Source organism: Arvicanthis niloticus, chromosome 17, assembly GCF_011762505.2.
Source record: "Arvicanthis niloticus isolate mArvNil1 chromosome 17, mArvNil1.pat.X, whole genome shotgun sequence".
NCBI classification, from domain to species: Eukaryota; Metazoa; Chordata; class Mammalia; order Rodentia; family Muridae; genus Arvicanthis; species Arvicanthis niloticus.
Genome location: NC_047674.1, coordinates 58,768,634 through 58,787,880, shown reverse-complemented (window position 1 = coordinate 58,787,880; position 19,247 = coordinate 58,768,634). Strand labels below are relative to the sequence as shown.

Below are 19,247 nucleotides of genomic sequence, written 5' to 3'. Positions count from 1 at the left end.
TAGGAAATTTTTGCATTTTGCATTTTCATTTACTGTTGTGTCAATGTTTTCTGTGGTATCTTCTGCACCTGAGATTTTCTCTTCTATCTCTTGTATTCTGTTGGTGATGCTTGTGTCTATGACTCCTGATCTCTTTCCTAGGTTTTCTATGTCCAGGGTTGTCTCCCTTTGTAATTTCTTTGTTTCTATTAACATTTTTATATCCTGGATGGTTTTGTTCAATTCCTTCACCTGTTTGTGTGTGTGTGTGTGTGTGTGTGTGTGTGTGTGTGTGTGTGTTTTCTTGTAATTCTTTAAAGGATTTTTATATTTCCTCTTTAAGGGTTCTACCTGTTTACCTGTGTTCTCTTTTATTTCTTTAAGGGAGTTATTTATGTCCTTCTTAAAGTTCTCTATCAACATCTTGAGATGTTATTTTAAATCACAGTCTTGCTTTCCTGGTGTGTTGGGGTATCCAGGGCTTGCTGTGGTGGGAGAACTGGGTTCTGATGATGCCAAGTAGCCTTGGTTTCTGTTGCTTTTGTTCTTGCCCTCACCTCTCACCATCTGGTTATCTCTGGTGTTAGCTGGTCTTACTGTCTCTGACTGTGGCTTGTCCCTCCTTCAAGACTGTGTGTCAATACTCCTAGGAGACCAGTTCTCTCTGGGAGGAATTCGGTTATGGAGCTCTCTGGCACAGGATCAGCTCCTGGTACAGATGGAAACCGGAAGGATCCTGTCCCAGACTCCTCCTCAATTCCTGTGTCCTGAGGGTTCCAGGTGGGTCCTTTTGAGCATAAGTGGTGATCTTACCTGTGCTCACAGGCGTGTCTGCACTCCTGGGAGACCAGCTGTCTCCCAGTGGTATTTGGGTATGGAGAGCTGTGGCACAGATCAGCTCCGGGTGCTGTCCACATGAAGTTTTGAAACCAGAAACTAGTATTTTCTGACAGTGAATCATAAAATTCTGTTCTTTAAGCCTGTTTCATTGTTTTAGCTTAATGTTTAAAAAGAAACTGTATGACTTGACTTATTGAGTGCATGTTCTGCCAGCAATCTCTATGCATATTCATTCCCTTCTCCCACCATTTCTGGCAGACAGAGGTGTAAAGAAGAATTAAAGAATTTGTTCAAAGTTATTCAGCTAGTCAGTGGGAAAAAATGGGTTTTGAACACAATGTTTACACCAGAATTTCATCATGACCCCACCACATTCCTTCCTATGACTGAAAGTAGACTGTGCAAGCAAGAGTAAATACAATGAGCAGTTCCTTTCAGGACCGTTAAATGGTTGTTTCCATATGACCTCAGGGTGATGGAGCAAGCATTTCTTTTGTATTATAGAAGTCCAGTGTAATGAAAACGAGTGAATGAAGCTGCCTTGCAGAGAGTATTGTTAGCTGGAAGGAGTGCACAGCATGACGAGACACTAAGATAGAGATTAAAGTGGCTTCTGACAGCTTTAGAATTGCAGTTATATAATATGATGAGAGTAAGCAGCAAGCCAACCTTTGTTCCCACGTGATCCGACTTCTATTTATAAGCTCTGAGTGATAGCTGAAGGCTTTAAGAATGTTTTTCACATTCAGCAACCTCAGTAGGTATGAGAAACTGTATTTCAGACTGCAAATATAAGAGGTTCTTGGTCCTTTGCATCTGCTTCAACCAGAGGAGTCCTCTTCGGTCTCAGTAGGCTTTCTCCTGAAAAGGAAGGTTTGAATGAATAAATGTGCCTTTTCCACAGTGTTTGCATGGACACAGATTCAGCTGGGTTCTAGGTTTGTAACAGCCCTGCATGAAAACGAAAACTTGGAAAATTGCACTTTCTTATCCTTCTAAATTTAGCAGCCAAGTATCCAGGGCAACTCACACAGTTCCAAACCCTGTACTGCCCATGGTCTCTATCAGATGGCGATAGTATCTAGCGTGGACCAAAAGGACCTTTGAGCCGTGAACACTTCTCCAGCTGCCCGGTGCCTCAAACTAGAAGACCACACGTCTCTCCTCTAAAGTGTGTCCCTCTCAGCTTTCCAAACACTTCTGAATAAGAGTGTCCACCAGGAACTAAAGTTCCTAAGGACTCCTGTGTTTTAATGGGTGTGGTTGCTAATCTAGTAAACTATTACCCCGAGTAAATGGAGTTGATTTTAAACCAGGAAGCTTCTCTTTTCTGATGTTTTTTGTGTAGTCTGAGTTGTCAACACACTAACTACTCGCTGCAACCAGACCCTAGCTTGAGTCCAGGGCTCGATGCTGTTTGAGTTTAAAAGATGACTCTGTGAAGGCAGCAATAGGCTGTGGCCAAGATCCCCAGAGCAATGTTTGTTGTTTCATACAAGACTTGTGCACTCTACTGTATAGTCTGCTCTCGTGTCCCAGCTCCTTACCACTTTAAGTGCCTTGGGAGCAAAGTCTGAGTTTACATCCTCCGATGGTTGAGCTCCCACCAGTGCTAAAGAGGGAGATGCCCAAGGCCGCATGACTTGTCAAGTTTCTCTCATTCAACTGTCTCTTGATGCATAAGGGGCAGCTCCAAGATTCAGCATCATAGAGCTCTGTTATTCCCATTGGTCTGTGAGTTAGGAACTTGGACAGGGTTCATTAGACTGTGCTTTACTCCAGGTAATATTAACTGGATCTCCTTCTTGCCTGGCTATAGCTAGGATGGACTAAAAGATGCCAGAACAACATTTTAACGTGTCTAGAGTCTCACTGCTTTTCCTATGGCTATTCTTTCACCATGATTCTCTCTTGGATGCTCTAACACCATGGTGATCTTCCTTTAGGGAAAGCAAAGTTTGCCAAGCTTCTTCAACTTTCCCAAAATTTGACTTTTCTGCAGTCTCCAAATTAAGTTAATGAGACCAGTACAGATGCAAGGAGAGGGATTCTTGCAGGCTAGTGAGGCCACATGCACTTTCAAAGAGAAGGAATATATGGTGCCATCTCCACACACTGACTGCAGCTGTCACAAATCAAGAAATGCAGCTTTCACTAATTACCATAGTTATCGTACAGAACGGAGATGTGGAGAAGGATGGAGAAGGGGAGAGAGAAGCGGCCTGAAACAGCCCATTCTTTCTCACCTTGATGCCCAGTTGGAGTTGGATAGGTAGTTCTACCTGTCTCCATTAGCATCCTTTGGTTGAGCTTCTGGTGTTCTTTATCCTTTTTGGAGAGTAGGAGCAGCTGTTGAACATCATAGGAGACATAAGACCATGGGGAGCTCTTGTGTAACCCTGCAGCAGACATTTGCGGTTCACTTTATGAACACTGCTGTCTGGCCTTGTATCAAACATTTCAGTGCATATTGCTAAGACCTCTTGAGGTTGCAGTTCAAATCAGTGCTTTTCAGTGCTGCATACATGTGTCTTCAAAATGCAGTACACCTACAGGGGACCTTTTCAACTATAATTTCCACCCAACTAGTCAAATTATAATTACTCTTTAAAGAAGAGAAATGCCTCAGGAGGTCTCTCTCCCTTTTTGTTCATGGTACAGAGGACTTTTATATAAGAGCAAAGGCATCTGAGACTGGAAAACCCATGCTCTCACCTGTGCCAGCCCTAGCCACAGCCTTGCTTTTCTACTCTGTCTTGGCTAAAGTATCCCAAATTATACAGTTTATTCCCTTTTTCTGAGATAAAACTCCCAAAAGTATTACAAATTTCTCTAGGAAATTGTTCACATGTTTAATTTTTCCTTCAAAATGAAGACTTTATCTCTTCCTCCTCTTCCTCCTCCCTCTCCTCCTCCTCCTCCTCATTTTTCTTCTTCTTAGATTGTTTTTGCAATTTAATGACTCTGCCCAGGGAACCTTTTTCTAGAAACAAACAAACAAAATGTCCCAGCTTCCTATCAAGAGAGGAAATGTAAGAATAGCTACTTACCAGCTGTAGGAAGCTCACATTTTAAGAGATTATCATTGTCTAGACAGTGATAAGGTTTCTGTGACAGACAGAGGTCTGTAGTCTCTCTCTCTCTCTCTCTCTCTCTCTCTCTCTCTCTCTCTCTCCCTCTCTCTCTCTTTGTATGTGTGCATTTTGATTTTTATTGCTCAGTATTGTTAAAGACATTATTAATGTGGGCTTTCTGTTTCACCTTGTTTTGGCATTTATGACTTACTGGCTTTTTATTCTTTTGATTTTTGTTTTGTTTTTTTTTAAAGAGGAGAGAGAGAGCATAAAACTTGTGGGTAGGGAGGTAGAGAAAGGCAAGAGAGGCTGAGGAAGGGAACACGTGATGAAAATATATTGTATGAAATAAAATGTGTATTTTATGTATGTTTCATGCAACTTTGTATGTTTACAGATAGCCAAAGATAGAATTCAATTAGGAATACTTGAGATTCTGTTAGTTAGTTTGTTTGATTTCTTGCTTGTTTTACTTTTTTATTGATTCTTTGTGAGTTTCACATCATGCATCCCAATCCCACAAATCTCCCTGTCTCTTCATATCCTCCCTCTGCCCTTGTATATGTGGGGAGACCCCCACAAAAAAATAAATAAAATAAAAATCTGAACCTAGAAAACATCTCCTTGTGGAAGCTGTAGTGTATCACAGTGTGTCACACAGTCACCTTCGTCCACACATCGTCACTTGGAAATGTTCATTGCAATGAGTTTTATTGGTCTGGGTCAAAGTCTCTGGTTTTGCTCACCCATCAATACTGAATCCTCACTGGCACTCTTCTCAGATACCTTGCTGTTGCCCTATGTCTTGGAGATCCTGTAGCTTTGGATCTGGAGATCCTATACTTTCACACACACCAGCAGTTCATAGATGGGGTAGATGTTGGGTGGGCCAAGTCAAAGCCCTGGTTCTTGGCCTGAATGGTAGCTGAATTGGTAAGCCAGCCAGCTCTCCTGAATTCACACCTTCAGGGGGAGCTCTCTAGCACTGCTTTGGCTAACACACCCCATGCTGCAGCTGACATGGGGCAAGGTCAGCTCTCCATGGCTCATGCCCTCAGAACTGGCTCACCTGTGCCCCTGCCATCAGGGCTAGCTCTACTGTGCTGTAGGCAAGAAGCAGGGCCTGCTCTCTCTCAAGTGAGAGATCTCTCTCAAGTGAGAGATGGGGCCAGCTGTCCAGAGTGCTACAACCATTGAGAGGCCTGGTTCAGCTCTGCATAGCCCTCAGACACCTACTTGGTCTCAGACATCTGCATGCTGTTTAGTGGTAATATGAGCCACAGACCCCTGTTGCTGCATAGCCACCATCACTGACATGGTCTCAGTTGCAACACGAGCTAGGACTGCACCATGGCCTCAGGTGGCAGGGCAGGCTACTCACATAAAGCTGTTCTTCTCTATCCTTGTCTCCAATTCCACCTCTCTTTGTGATGCTCAAACTGTTCCACTTTTCTCTCTCCACTCTATCTACCACCTACATGCACATTGCAGTGGCCTCTGGGTGTCTTTGTGTCTCATGGCATGGTGGCAGGTGGGTCTCTGTATGTTTTCAGCCCACCAGCACCTTGAGTTGTTTTTTAATCTCCTTTTTTACTCATTTTGGTGATAGTGGCAGTAGTGGGCTTTTCTTTTTTTCTTTCTTTCTTTTTTTTTTTCTGTCTATATGTGGTGGCTGTACGTTGTGGTGCAGACCATTAATCCTAGCACTTATGATTCAGAGGCATGTGGATCTCTATGAGTTCAAAGCCACGCTAGTCTACACAGAGAGTTCCTGGCTAGCCAGGACTATAAAGTAAGACCTTGTCTCAAAAATAAAACAATAAAAATATTATTATTAGTATTAAAAATGAGAGGAGAAAAAACTTAAAATCACATGTAGTAGTTAACTTTTTATTTATCTTTATCTCTTTGGTTTTAGGAAGAAGAATTAGAAGCCCAGATTTCCTTCCTACAAGGACAGCTGAATGACCTAGATGCCATGTGCAAGTATTGTGCAAAGGTCATGGACATGCATCTTGGTAGGTGAACTACATTGCCCTTGAAATAACATTGGTCAGACCAGTGACAGTGGCACTGCTGTGTGCTAGGCCCACAGTCAGCTCTTGCTGAGTGAATCCTGTCCTTCACTTCTCACAAAAACCCCTTCGGTGGAGAAACTGTCGCTACCTACATTGCACTGATGCAGAAACAAGGACAGGGAGTAAACTGTGCTGAGATACATCACAGATAAGCAGAGTAGGAATTCAAACCAAAGGAAAAGGAATGGACACTTTACCTCCTAACTGCCACGCTGCTGTTGGACATGTCTGTTTCCAGCAAATAAAAAGGCTGAGCTCTTGAAACTAGTCAGATATATTGCTTAAGCCACCAGTCTGCAATCACTAATACAGTTGTTAATTTGATAATGCACTTTCTAGTTTATTAGCTGTCCATCATAAGTGCAGGACTCAGGTTCTGTGAGTGATCAATGTGCCACATTAAGAGATCTTCTGGTGTCACCATCTGTGAAGATCCATGGTTGCGCTGGTCTGCTGAGGCACTTCGTGTTCCTGCAGTGTGTGCTACTTGTAGAAGCCTCTGTATGGATAGTGTTACTTGTTCTCAGCCCATATGCAGTATGCTGTTCTAGGATAACATGGCAAAATGTCAGCACCAGCTAGTATAAAAAGTCAAGACACACACACACACTCTCACTCACACACAAGCATGTTCATCTCTGAGAGGAAACCAGAGGGTGTCCAGCAAAGCCTCCCTCACCAGCAGTTCCTTCAGGTGTCCTTCATCCTTGGAATCTGCCCTGGCGATGAATTCTCTACCTTCAGACCCCATCAAGCAGTCTTTTCGCCTGTGAGGTCATGAATCTGTAACAAGTGACCAGCAGGGCTGTCATTTGGATTAGCCTGACCCATGTTAACTTCAAGTGAGTAATAAACAATGTTAAGACGTGGAAGATACCAGTCTAAGTTGCCCTCTGAAGCAACCGCTCTATTCCAAGCCATGTTCTCCTCCCAAGCCTCTATTGGGGAAAAGGGGAAGAGGCAAAAGCAGTAGAATCCCCTGGAGGATCTACAGGTCAGCAGAGAGGCCGCTGTCTGCCACAACCATAACAGCAGCCCCGATGTGTCTGGTTCTTCTCCTTCCAACCCTTTACATACTTGGTACTTCTTGACTGTTTTAAAAGTATATGGGACTGGGTTTATATGCCTCTTTATATTATCTTAATGTGATCATACTCAGAAATGCATAAAAAGAGAAGCAGTGGGGATGAGAAGGTGGCTCAGCGGATAAAGCACTGGCCCCACAAGCCTAAGAACTTGAGTGTGCATCCCCAGAACTGTGGTTTAAAAAAAAAGTTGCACATTAACACAAGCCTCCATTGTCACAGAGAGATGGGAGGCAGAGGCAGGAGAATCACCAGAAGCAGCTGGGCTAATTGACCTGCCATAAGCAGCTGGGAAGACTGTCTCTCACTCAGTTAGAAAGGCAAGGACTGATCGTGGAACATTGTTTTCTGACCTTATGTCCTCTGTGGCGCAGATACACACACACATTTGCACAACACACATATGCACAAAAGAATATAAAGCACTTATGAAATAGTTTATATAGAAATAATGTGTGCTAGATGATTAATTTTGTTGTTTAAATATAATTTAAAGTATCAGGGTGTGTGAATGTTCAGTTTCTTGGCTACTTGAGTCAGTGATGCTTTTATTATTTTGGATATGGTTTTAAGTAAAAAGTGCTTGGGAGGAAGATGTACCAAAACTTGAAAGAAATCCTTCTAGTTAATTTCCTAGTGGTTTGCTATGCATGGCAACTTGTAAAGCAGCTTTACTAAAGCCTCGGAATTTCTGAGCAGCCTTTTCTCTGACTTTGATCTTTTTTTTTCTTTTCTTTTTTTACTTCTTTATTTTTTAAGTTGGATATTTTATTTACATTTCAGATGTTATTCGTTTACCCCATTCCCCGTTCCCACCCAGGAACCCCCTATCCTATGCCCCTTCCTGCTGCTTCTATGAGGATGTGCCCCCACCTACTCCCCCCCCACTCCTACCTCCCCACCCTCAAATCCCCCACCACTGGGCATCCAGCCTTTATGGGACCAAGGATCTCCTTTCCCACCTATGCTGACAAGGCCATCCTCCCCTACATATATAGCTGGAGTCATGGGTCCCTCCCTATGTGCTCCCAGGCTGGTGGTTTAGACCCTGGGAGCTCTGGTTGGTTGTATTGTTGCTCTCCTCATGGAACCACAAACCCTTTCAGCTCCTTCAGTCTTCTAACTCCTCCATTGGGAACCCCTTGATCAGTTCAATGGTTAGCTGTGAGCATCTGAATATGTCAGAATCTTGCAGACCTCTAAGGAGAAAGCTATATCAGGCTCCTGTCAGCATGCACTTCCTGACATCCACATCAGTGTCTACCTTTGGCGAATGCACATAGGATGGATGCCCAGGTGGAATGGTCTCCAGATGGCCCCTCCTTCAGTTTCTGTCCCACACTTTGTCTCCATATTTGCTCCCTTGAGTATTTTGTTACTCCTTCTAAGAAGGACCAAAGCACCCACCCTTGGTCTTCCTTCTTCATGAGCTTCATGTGGTCTGTTAGTTGAATCTTGGCTATTTCAAGCTTCTGGGCTAATATCCAATTATCACTGAGTGAATACCATGTGTGTTCTTTTGTGATTGGGTTATGTCACTCAGGATGATATTTTCTAGTTCCATCCATTTACCTAAGAATTTCTCAAAATCATTGTTTTGAATAGCTGAGTAATACTCCATTGTGTAAATGTACCACATTTTCCGTATCTATTCCTCTGTTGACATCTGGGTTCTTTCCAGCTTCTGGTTATTATAAATAAGCCTGCTATGAACATAGTGGAAGATAGTGGAGTTGTTATATGTTGGAGCATCTTCTGGGTATATACCCAGGAGTGGTATAGCTGGGTCCTCAGGTAACAGTTTATCCAATTTTCTGAGGAACCTCCAGACTGATTTCCAGAGTGGTTGCACCACCTCGCAACCCCACCAACAATAGAGGAGTGTTCCTCTTTCTCCACATCCTTGCCAGCATCTACTATCACCTGAGTTTTTGATCTTAGCCATTCTAACTGGTATGAGGTGGAATCCCAGGGTTGTTTTGATTTGCATTTCCCTAATGACTAAGGATGCTGAACATTCAAGGCCCATACCTAAACATAGTAAAAGCAATATACAGCAAACCCGTAGCCAACATCAAACTAAATGGAGAGAAACTTGAAGCAATCCCACTAAGATCAGGGACTAGACAAGGCTGCCCACTCTCACCCTACCTATTCAATATAGTACTGGAAGTCCTAGCTAGAGCAAGTAGACAACAAAAGGAAGTCAAAGGGATACAGAAAGGAAAGGAAGAAGTCAAAATGTCACTATTTGCAGATGATATGATAGTATTCTTAAGTGACCCCAAAACTTCCACCAGAGAACTCCTAGACCTGATAAACAACTTTAGCAAAGTGGCTGGATATAAAATCAACTCAAACCAATCAGTAGCCTTCCTCTACTTGAGGGATAAACAGGCTGAGAAAGAAATTAGGGAAATGACACCCTTCACAATAGTCACAAATAATATAAAATACCTTGGTGTGACTCTAACCAAGCAAGTGAAATATCTATATGACAAGAACTTCAAGTCTCTGAAGAAAGAAATAGAAGATCTCAGAAGATGGAAAGATCTCCCATGCTCCTGGATTGGCAGGATTAATATAGTAAAAATGGCCATCTTGCCCAAAGCAATCTACAGATTCAATGCAATCCCCATCAATATTCCAACTCAATTCTTCCTAGAGAAAGAAAGAGCAATTTGCAAATTCATTTGTAACAACAAAAAACTCAGGATAGGGAGAACTATTCTCAAAAATTAAAGAACTTTTAGAGGAATCAACATCCCTGACCTCAAATTGTACTACAGAGCAATTGTGATAAAAACAAAAAACAAAAAACAAAAAAACCTGCATGGTGTTGGTACAGAGACAGGCAGGAAGATCAGTGAAATAGAATTGAAGATCCAGAAATGAACCCACACACCTATGGTCACTTAATCTTTGACAAAGGAGCTAAAACCATCCAGTGGGAAAAAAGGACAGCATTTTCAACAAATGGTGCTGGTTCAACTGGGGGACAACACGTAGAAGAATTCAAATCGCCCCATTCTTACCTCCTTTTACAAAGCTCAAGTCCAAGTGGATCAAGGACCTTCACATAAAACCAGATACATGGAAAGTAATAGAAGAGAAGGTGGGGAAGAACCTTGAATACTTGAACACAAGGGAAAAGTTTCTAAACAGAACACCAATGGCTTATGCTCTAAGATCAAGAATTGACAAATGGGACCTCATAAAATTGCAAAGTTTCTGTAAGGCAAAGGAACTGTCAATAGGACAAAATGGCAACCAACAGATTGAGAAAAGATCTTTACCAATCCCACATCTGATAGAGGGCTAATATCCAATATACAAAGAACTCAAGAAATTAGACTCCAGACAACCAAGTAACCCTATTAAAAAATGGGATATAGAGCTAAACAAAGAGTTCTCAACTGAGGGAGCTCGAATGGCCGAGAAGCACCTAAAGACCTTGGTCTTTTAACCAGTGCTAAGGGAGCATTTCTGGAAGCATAGGGAGGGGCCAGGGCTTCATTCAAAAGGAAAGAAAAGCCCATGCCAACTGTGATGTCCAGCTACCTGCAGGGTTAGGTTTGTTCTGTGCATCCTCTTTCAGATAGACTCTTTCCCAGAACTGTTGGCTTCCTTATCCAAACAAATAGCATGGCTGCATTTTTTAAAGTGAGGTTGAAGGATGCTGGGAAGAACTGCCCTTCCCAACACTCTTGGATGCATTTTAGCATCTATACAAAGCAACAGCAGTTACTTCTGGTTATGGTTGATTTTTCACCTGAAGAAAGATTTATATAAAACACAAAATTTTGATTCAGATGGTTCTTGATTTGTCTAACTTACGCAAGTATTATTTTCATTACTTTTAGCATTCCTTGCATATGATGACTTTTTAAATTAAAAGATCAAAATTGGGATAACTGAAAATTTATTAGTAAGGTCCTGGCTATGTTATAGTAATGTAGCCTATAAAGACTAAACTAGTTTTTATTTATTCATATGGATTAAGTTTAAAAAGCAGGTAGCAAAATGTATTTGAGATGAAAATAATCATTTACAGCCGTTGCTTGGCTGAAAGAAAGACTGTAAGAGGACTTTCCAAGGAAGCTAATCTATATGCTTGGAAATATAAAGCAGTCACTGAAATGTGTGGACAGCTGAGTGTGGGCTGGGCTTGCAGCTCAGCCTGTGTACCGAGCATGCAGGAGACACTGCTGAGAGTGTAGGGTGATACCAAAGAAACAGAGAAGCTGGTCCTGGCTCTGCACTTAACCCTGCCTGCCTGTGAGTGGCCTCAGTAAAGTGAGATAAGAATACCACTCTTGTCAGTTTGTTGCCAAAATTTATTTGTAAACACTAGGGCAGGGACATTACTCAAATGGGATATTCAGCACGACCATTTCCTCTTTTCCATCTGAGTCTCAGGAAGCCAGCGCAGGGTCATAGCACTTAGTCTGGCTTATCCAGGACCCCAGTACTTGTTAGTTGAGGACCTGAGACCAGTATTATACACCTAACACACTGATTTATCAAATAATACCAAAAGATTTTCAGATTTCAGTATGTTGGCCATAACCTTAGTTTGTAAACAAGAATAATTTAATCACGACTTGGTGCCTGAGTGCTTCCTAACATGCAGGCTGCTGAGCCTTGGCTCTGTGCAGGCCGCAGGCTGCCGTCTGAGAGCATTATTACACCAGTTATTTCTCAGGATTCTTTCCTCTTGTTCATTACTCTTTTAATGTTTTGTTCATCTCAAGAGAATTCCTTATTATTCTCTGTTTTCAGCTTGTGTGCAATAAATGACTTAAAATGTCAAGTGCTAATCAATGCTGTTTTATAACTGAGAGCAGAACAAATGAAGAAGAAGCTTTTTGAAGAAAAGGTGTAGAGTAATGTCTGTTCAGTGGCTGGCAGGCCGGCTTGTCTCCTCCTGGTCTGTAGCTCAGCGCTGAAGGAGGATTTGTTTTGTCTGAGTCCGAATTTTATTAATTCCGTGTAAAGTGCAAAGATTTAGAATTGAAAATAGTTTTATTAGATCTAAACTTTCCCTGTCAATTTCAGACTATTTTTTACATGTTCATTATTCTGTTGCTATAGTTACTCCCCTGCTCACCATCCTGACAGTTGAGTTGAAAGCTATGACAATATTAACCTGTGGCTGAGCTCAAGGTATTTTAAAAATTTCTGAATTTCACATATATGTGCGCATTCATGGCAGCCTGAACTTGTGTGATCTTAAGGAGCTGGACTGTACAGTTGCTGTCTCCAGTGTGCGTTAGCTGCCTACTCTGCCGAACCCCTGTGCCCACAGCAGGCAGCTCCACACTGACAGCCTCCACTAGATTGTTTGGGAAGTAGAGCCTCTTTTCAAAGCAGTCTGTCTTTATGCAGGTATGTCACACTTGCAGTGGAAGGATCCTAAGCAGTGATGTGAAGGAATTGTCTCTCTGCTCTTGCTGAGAGTGCAGTCGCTAATGGCATCAGAGAACAGTAAATATGCTTGCATCCATAACAGTGGCTCAGTAGTTAAAGACACCTCTGGTCTTGCAAAGAACTAGAGTTCAGGTCCCAGCACCCACATCACAGGGTGCACACCACCTTTTACTGTAGATCTAGGAAATCCAACACCCTCTATTGGCTTTTGCAGGTAATTGCATACAAACATACACAAAAAATATTTTTTAAAGAATATTCAAACATAGAAATGCCCTGGAACTACCCCAGCTGCTCTGTGCTTCACAGGTGAGAAAACCAAGGTTCAGGGCAGCTTGAGTCCAGCCCAAACCCTGGGACTCGGACTCTCAGTTCAGTGGCTCCTTAGATCTGCTGCTCTTTGTGGCACACACCATCACCGATTTTGCACATTATAATATCTATGCTAGAACTAGCTGCAAAGGTCAGTGTTAAAATTCAACTTACTTGCCTCTATTATAACTTCTATAAATTGTATTTCCTGATAATTTATAAACACAATATTCAAAGGATATCTATGGAAATGATTGTATCCAAATTTTTCAGTTTCACTAACCTTACTCTGGGTTCATAGTGTTAGCATTTTGATGTCTGGCCCTCCAACTCCATCCTTCTACCTCTGGGAGAAAATAATAGGCCATGTCATGTCATGTCATAGCTCAGCTCCCTGGTATAATATTGCCACAGTGTGTGGCAGCCCCATCAGTCCATGTGCCTACAAGAAGATGCTCCAGTGAAGTGTGTCTTCTTCTATGAGTGCTTTTCAGTGAGTGTGCATGTATATGCACACATCTGTCTCTCTTTAGTGAGTGTGCATGTAAACACACACATCTTTCTGGTTTGTTTTGTTTATTTTAGTTTAAACTATCATGACAGTGAGTTGTCTTTTAGCATGAAGACTTAGTGTGTAGTGTGTATATTTGAGTAGTCATACCCTAGCATTTAAATAAGTAATGTTCTTCCCCTAGTTGCTGTGTTTAGGATCTTCAGCTGTTCTGGCAGGTGAATGCAAAATAGAATTCTTGAATATATTTTCTGTGCAGTGTGCAGTTTACTTTCTAAAGACTTGTATTTTCAATGGGATTCTTGGGCGATTTTATACAAGTCTCAGAATAAAATACAGTATTTAGCATTCTTAGTTACAAAAGGTTTTATTGTACCATAGCTGACAAGGAGAACACCCAGCTCAGTCATTCACCTCAGTAGGCCAGCACAAAATGTCGCTTCCCTCACATTCTTCTGCCACTTCTCATTTAGAGTCGTGACCATATTAATACCTTCCCTTGTCTGGGAGGCCCCGTCCATATCTATTCCTTGTGAGATGAACTGAGCCCTAAGGCTCACACAGCCAATATTTATTAAGTACCTGCTTGCTATTGGAAACATGGGCTCTGGAAGAAGTAGCTTAGGAAACACGTACAAAAGAGGATTAAGATTCTAATCAAATGTACAGTGTGGTGGGGGCAAAGCAAAAGCCTTGACATAGAGATCAGGAGCAAAAATATGTTTTCATGGTGATATGCCAGGTCGGAGTCTGACTCCATGTCTGTCAATAGGAAGATGGTTTTCATTAAGATATTGAAGTGTCTACAAGATATGTGGCCACCCAAGGATCTTAGCCAGTTAGCTGACTGTCCTAGCTACTGTTCACGGCAATTCTGTGAGGAGGTCACTGTGTCTACTGCCTACAGACATGAAGAAGTTTAACACCCTGCCCTGCTACTCCTCCAAGACAGACGGATGTCTGCTTTCCACCCTTTCCTTGAGAGGCCCTCTGTCACCTTCCTACCAGCCATTTAAAACGTAAAGATGTAAATACCCTTATTCCATCATTAAAAACAAACATGGAGCTTTGAGGAGTCAGAATGGTCTGTATAACATTTCCATTACCCTCAGGATTAAAGGTCTGTGTGTAAAGACTCCAAGTCAGTCTGTGCATCACGGTGTAGAGGGCTCAAGGAGGCCGGACGACAGTGCCTGGCCCTCAGAACTGGAATTACAGATGGTTTCGAGCTACCGTGTGTGCTGGGAATTGAAGTTCTGGAAGAACAGCCCCAGTGCCGTTGCCTGCTGAGCCTTCTCTCCAGCCCCAGGGGTCTGTATGTGTTGCACTGGGATTTACATGGATTATGTTTTAGTGACTAATTTTCACAGGAAAAAAAATCTAGTAATACGGCATTCCCTTTAGTTTCAATGCAAATATTATATATATATATATATATATATATATATACATATATGTATATATATATGTATATATATATAATATATATATATACATATATATATGTATATATATGTATATATATATATATATATAATTTAAGTTTACACTATCAAGAGTAATCATCTTTCGTCTACACACATACACACACACAAAATGAAAGACCTTTATACTATAATGTATTTTGTCTTTTGTCATGGAGAGAGGTATATATTGCAATGGACATTTAAACACTCCCCTTCCCATTTCTCCCTTTAATATTGTAAGTCACGAAAAGACTTTTCTTTGTGTTTTCATGTAGTTGGAGCTCGAGTATCCGGTGTGTTGTCAGGAGGTCACTGGTTAGGAGATGTAGTAATGCTGGCTTAACTTTGCAACCAAAACATCTAATAGCCTCTTAAAGAGACACTTTCATTATTCTTTTAATGTCTTTACCCTGAGATTCTTAAAGTGAGCCAAATCAGCTTGGTAAATTTATTCCTGAAGTGAATATTTAATGTATAATGTAGAGTTCCATAAGATGCTAAAACGTAATCCTCGGCCCCTTACCAAAACTTGGTGTAAAGGTCTGCTGTGTGAAAGGACAACACTGTGCGTAAAGCCAAGCACTGGGCTTGCCTGTCTCCCTGCTCTCTTGCTGAACTGGGTGCTGCTTAGAAGTGTTGTACATCAGGCCAGTCCTCTCCTGGATGGGACACCATACTGTGCTTGCAGCAGAGATGGGAACTTTTTTGGAAAACCCAGATGGTTTTCATCCAGTGTGACAGACACCTGTGGCTACAGTATTGGGCAGAATATTATCTCAGACCTTCATGTCACTGGAACATGTGATCTGACCTTACTTGGAAATAGGCTTTACTGGCATAATCAAGTGAGACCTTACTAGATAGTATAGACACCAACTCAGTGAGCAGTACACACCGGGAGTGTGCTTTGTTGACCATGGTAGTAGATCACTGTAAGCCCCCAAAAAGAAAAAAGCCAAGAACTGTTGACAAGTGCCTATAGCCATCATAGGAACCTGCCATACCAACACCCTCACTTAGAACTGCAGCTTCTAGCCCTGTGAGAGAATACAGTTCTAGTGCTTGTTTGAAGTACTTTATTACCACGTCCCCAGGAAACTAATCCAACATCATTAAGCTGTGAGCAGAGAGATACAGAAAATGAGTCATTTTCCCCTCAAGTAAAAGCAGGCTGGTGGTAGGCTCTTCTCAGGCCTGGCAGCCCTGGGAGGTGCTCTTCACTCACATGCTTGCAGGATGGCTTGGGGAGCTCCTGATAGTGTTTTAGGCAGACAGCAAGGAAAAGCAAAGACGCAGAAGGCTAGAATGGAGCCAGTTCCCCTAGAGGAGCTTCCTCATGAGCTCCACCTACCAACTTCTCCAACACTTCACTGGCCAGAGTGATGCCACATGCCCAGTTGCAGCTGCAAGGACACTGTACAGTGTCACCCAGAATGTACTGATGAGAAGGGAGACCCCTAGTGACTGCTGCTGCAGCCTCAGAAGCAATGATAGGGATTGGGGTCCTTTACTCCTGAGGCTCTCACCAAGGAATAGTTCTAGGGGAAGTGACCTTTGGGGTGCAAAACACCATTCTCAGACCTGTCATAAAAAAGACCACATGTTGTGTTCCCCTTCTCCCCTTTGACTGTCCCTGCCCCTGCTCCTCTGAGCCATCATTGCCACTTCAGAAGTAAAGGGCTCCTGGAAGGCTTATAACAAAGCAGCATCCAAGAGAAGTAGGTCTGAACGCTATGGTTCATAATATCTTGTAGCATTTGTGGGTTTGTAAGATCCCATGTAGACCCTGTCATATAGACAGAGTGAGCATATATGCCTAAGCTCAGATGTGCGGAAATCCTAGTGTAAAGCTCTGTGCCCACTGAAGGCAGCTTGAGGACTTAAATGTATCTATGGCCATGCCACACCTAATGAGAAAAGCAAGATCTGGCATGGCTGGTAATTGGATGGGGATCCCAAGGTTTAAACTTGTCAGTTGGGTGCAGCTAACTCTGTACAGGTCACATTTCAGCAAATGCCCAGTGTTAACTCCTCTGCTTTGTCTCTTCTCCCTTTCTGGGGAGTCCTGGGAAAGGGCTCAGCTATCACCACCATTTGAATGTCCACTTGGATCTAAAGAAAGCTCTGTTCCTGTACATTTCTGGATCTCTGCCCCCACTAGAGCAACAGTAGCCATTAGGAACACCCAAAGGCATGTTGTGTATGATTCTAAAGCTTTTGGTCTTTGTTACAGTTGACCACTGGCCTCTCCAAGACCTTAGGGGTAGGAGCTAGATAATGTGGCCATAGCTTTTGCCTTTACAGCAGACTGCAAAAGGCAGAGGTCCAGAAAGAGCAGCACTCCTGCTGTGGCTTCTGCAGATCTTCTCTGCTAGCTCCTGCACTGTGGGTATGGCCTCCAGGGGCCAGCTTTCTCCCATATTTCTTTTGATGATCCTGTACCCATTGTCAAAGCTTCCTCTGGAGTTCAGCTGACTCTGAGGACCCAGTAGGTGCTGAAAAATATGACCTTTGCAGTTCAGTGTCTTATCAAACCACCCAGCTCATCAAGTCTCTGCCTTAAAACAAAACACAACACAACACACAGTCATAAAAGCAACAGTAGCCTTTGGGATTGCCCCAGGCTTTCAAAGCAGTTCCCCTCAACTTCCCCCAGGTAGTTGTTACTGTCTTGCTGAGTGGATCCTGGTGATATGTTTGTTTAACTGAGAGATACAAAGTTGCTTTATACTCTTAAGAAAATCAAAACCATTTGTTTTCTAGTTAATGTATTACTCCAACTTGCTTTCTTGTTTTGGATCAAGACTTTGTATTAGCAAAGGACTGCAGTCAATTTTCTCAGTGAGAGCTGCTGTCAGTTCTTGAGCTGTGGAGAAGCACTTGCCAGCAGGGCTTAGAGATACATTCTTACTGAAAAGTCTAGTAAACGTTAGAGTCTAAGCCATCTCTGCCTTGCTCCTTTTTGAAAATACTTTTTAGACAAGTTTAGAATAACAGTGTTTTGAAATGCAAGCTCCAAGAGTGGTTTTCTATGTTTTTCTATGTTTGGTTTTTACTCAGGAAATATTTTTTCTTTGCCCATAACATAATAGATGAAGCATTATTGCAGGCCTACAAAGAGCCCTGGGCTGGAAAAGCTCAGACATTATATCATACTAGGCACACATGCACATGCATGTGACAATGTCAAATATGTGTACATAAGATATACCAAGTCTGTAAGATATACTACTAGGAAATGACTGGAGGGGGCTGTTTGTATGAGTGGGCTAAAAGGCTGCTCAACTCGAAAAGATGGTGTGTTCTCTGAGAGGAAGTGGATTAGTCAGGGTTCTCTGGAGTCACAGAGCATATGGAATGTCTTTCTATAGTGAAGCAGTTTGTTATGATGACTTGCAGTCTGTAGTCCAACTCCCCAACAGTGGTCGGTCAGCTGTGAACAGGAAGTCCAAGAATCTAGTAGTTGCTCAGCCCCACCACGCCTGGATCTGGGACTTGTTTCCCAGAATGACCTTGAACTCAGAGATTTCCTTGCCTTAGTCTCCTGGGATTAAAGGTGTGTACTACCTTGCCTAGGCCTAAGCTTTCTTGGCCACTATGACTCAAGATCTCCGTGCTAGGATCCAGATCAAAAACTTGTGTCTTCCAGCTTCAAGATCTGGATAACAGATGAGCCCTCCAATTATGGATCATAGTTCCAGATATAGTCAAATTGACAACCAGGAACAGCCATTACAAGAAGGAACGTCAATTGAGAAAATGCCAGTGTAAGATCAGATGGCAGGCCTGGGTTCTCAGAAAATGCCAGTGTAAGATCAGACGGCAGGCCTGGGTTCTCAGACAGGAGCCTGGCATAACTGTCCTCTGAGAGCTGCCACCCAGCAGCTGACCAAAACAGACCCATAGCCAAACCTTAGAAGCTCTAGAGCCAAGCTCTAGAGGGCTTATGGAAAAGTTGGGGGACGGATTGGGGAGCCCTGAGGGGATAGGGACTACAGAAGACCTTCAGAGTCAACTAACCTGGCCACTTGGGGACTCCCAGCGACTTAATCACCAACCAAAGAGTATACAAGGGCTGGACCTAGAATCCACCCCTTACCCTCCTGCACCCTGAACATATGTGGCAGATGTGCAGTTTGGTCTTCATTAGGGTCCCTGTGGGGGCTGTCCCTGATACTGTTGCCTGCCTGTGGATCCTGTTCCCCTTACTAGGCTGCCTTCTCTGGCCTCAGTGGGTGATATGCCTAGTCCTGCAGTGACTTGAGGTGCCAGGGTAGGTGGGTTGGTACCCAGGGGGGTACCTGCTCCTCCTCAGAGGTAAAGAGGGAGGGATTGGGTGAGGGGGCTGGAAGAAGAGGGCTATGATTGAAATGTAGCATGAATAAATAAATGGAGAGAAAGATTAGGCTGTAGGGCATTTTCTTAATTAGAGATTGATGGGGGAGTCCCAGACCACTGTGAGTGGCACCACC

At 42.8% G+C, this 19,247-nt stretch overlaps 1 protein-coding gene across 6 annotated transcripts in view; it reads left to right on the top strand.

Moving 5' to 3' along the window:
* Tbc1d5 (TBC1 domain family member 5) overlaps positions 1–19,247 on the top strand; it is a 469,862-nt gene that overhangs the window by 426,289 nt on the left and 24,326 nt on the right. For all 6 annotated transcript variants that reach the window (XM_076915391.1, XM_076915393.1, XM_076915394.1 and 3 more), the window contains one exon: positions 5,812–5,911. In XM_076915391.1, the coding sequence (XP_076771506.1) occupies positions 5,812–5,911 (100 nt within the window). The remainder of the gene's footprint in view (positions 1–5,811; positions 5,912–19,247) is intronic.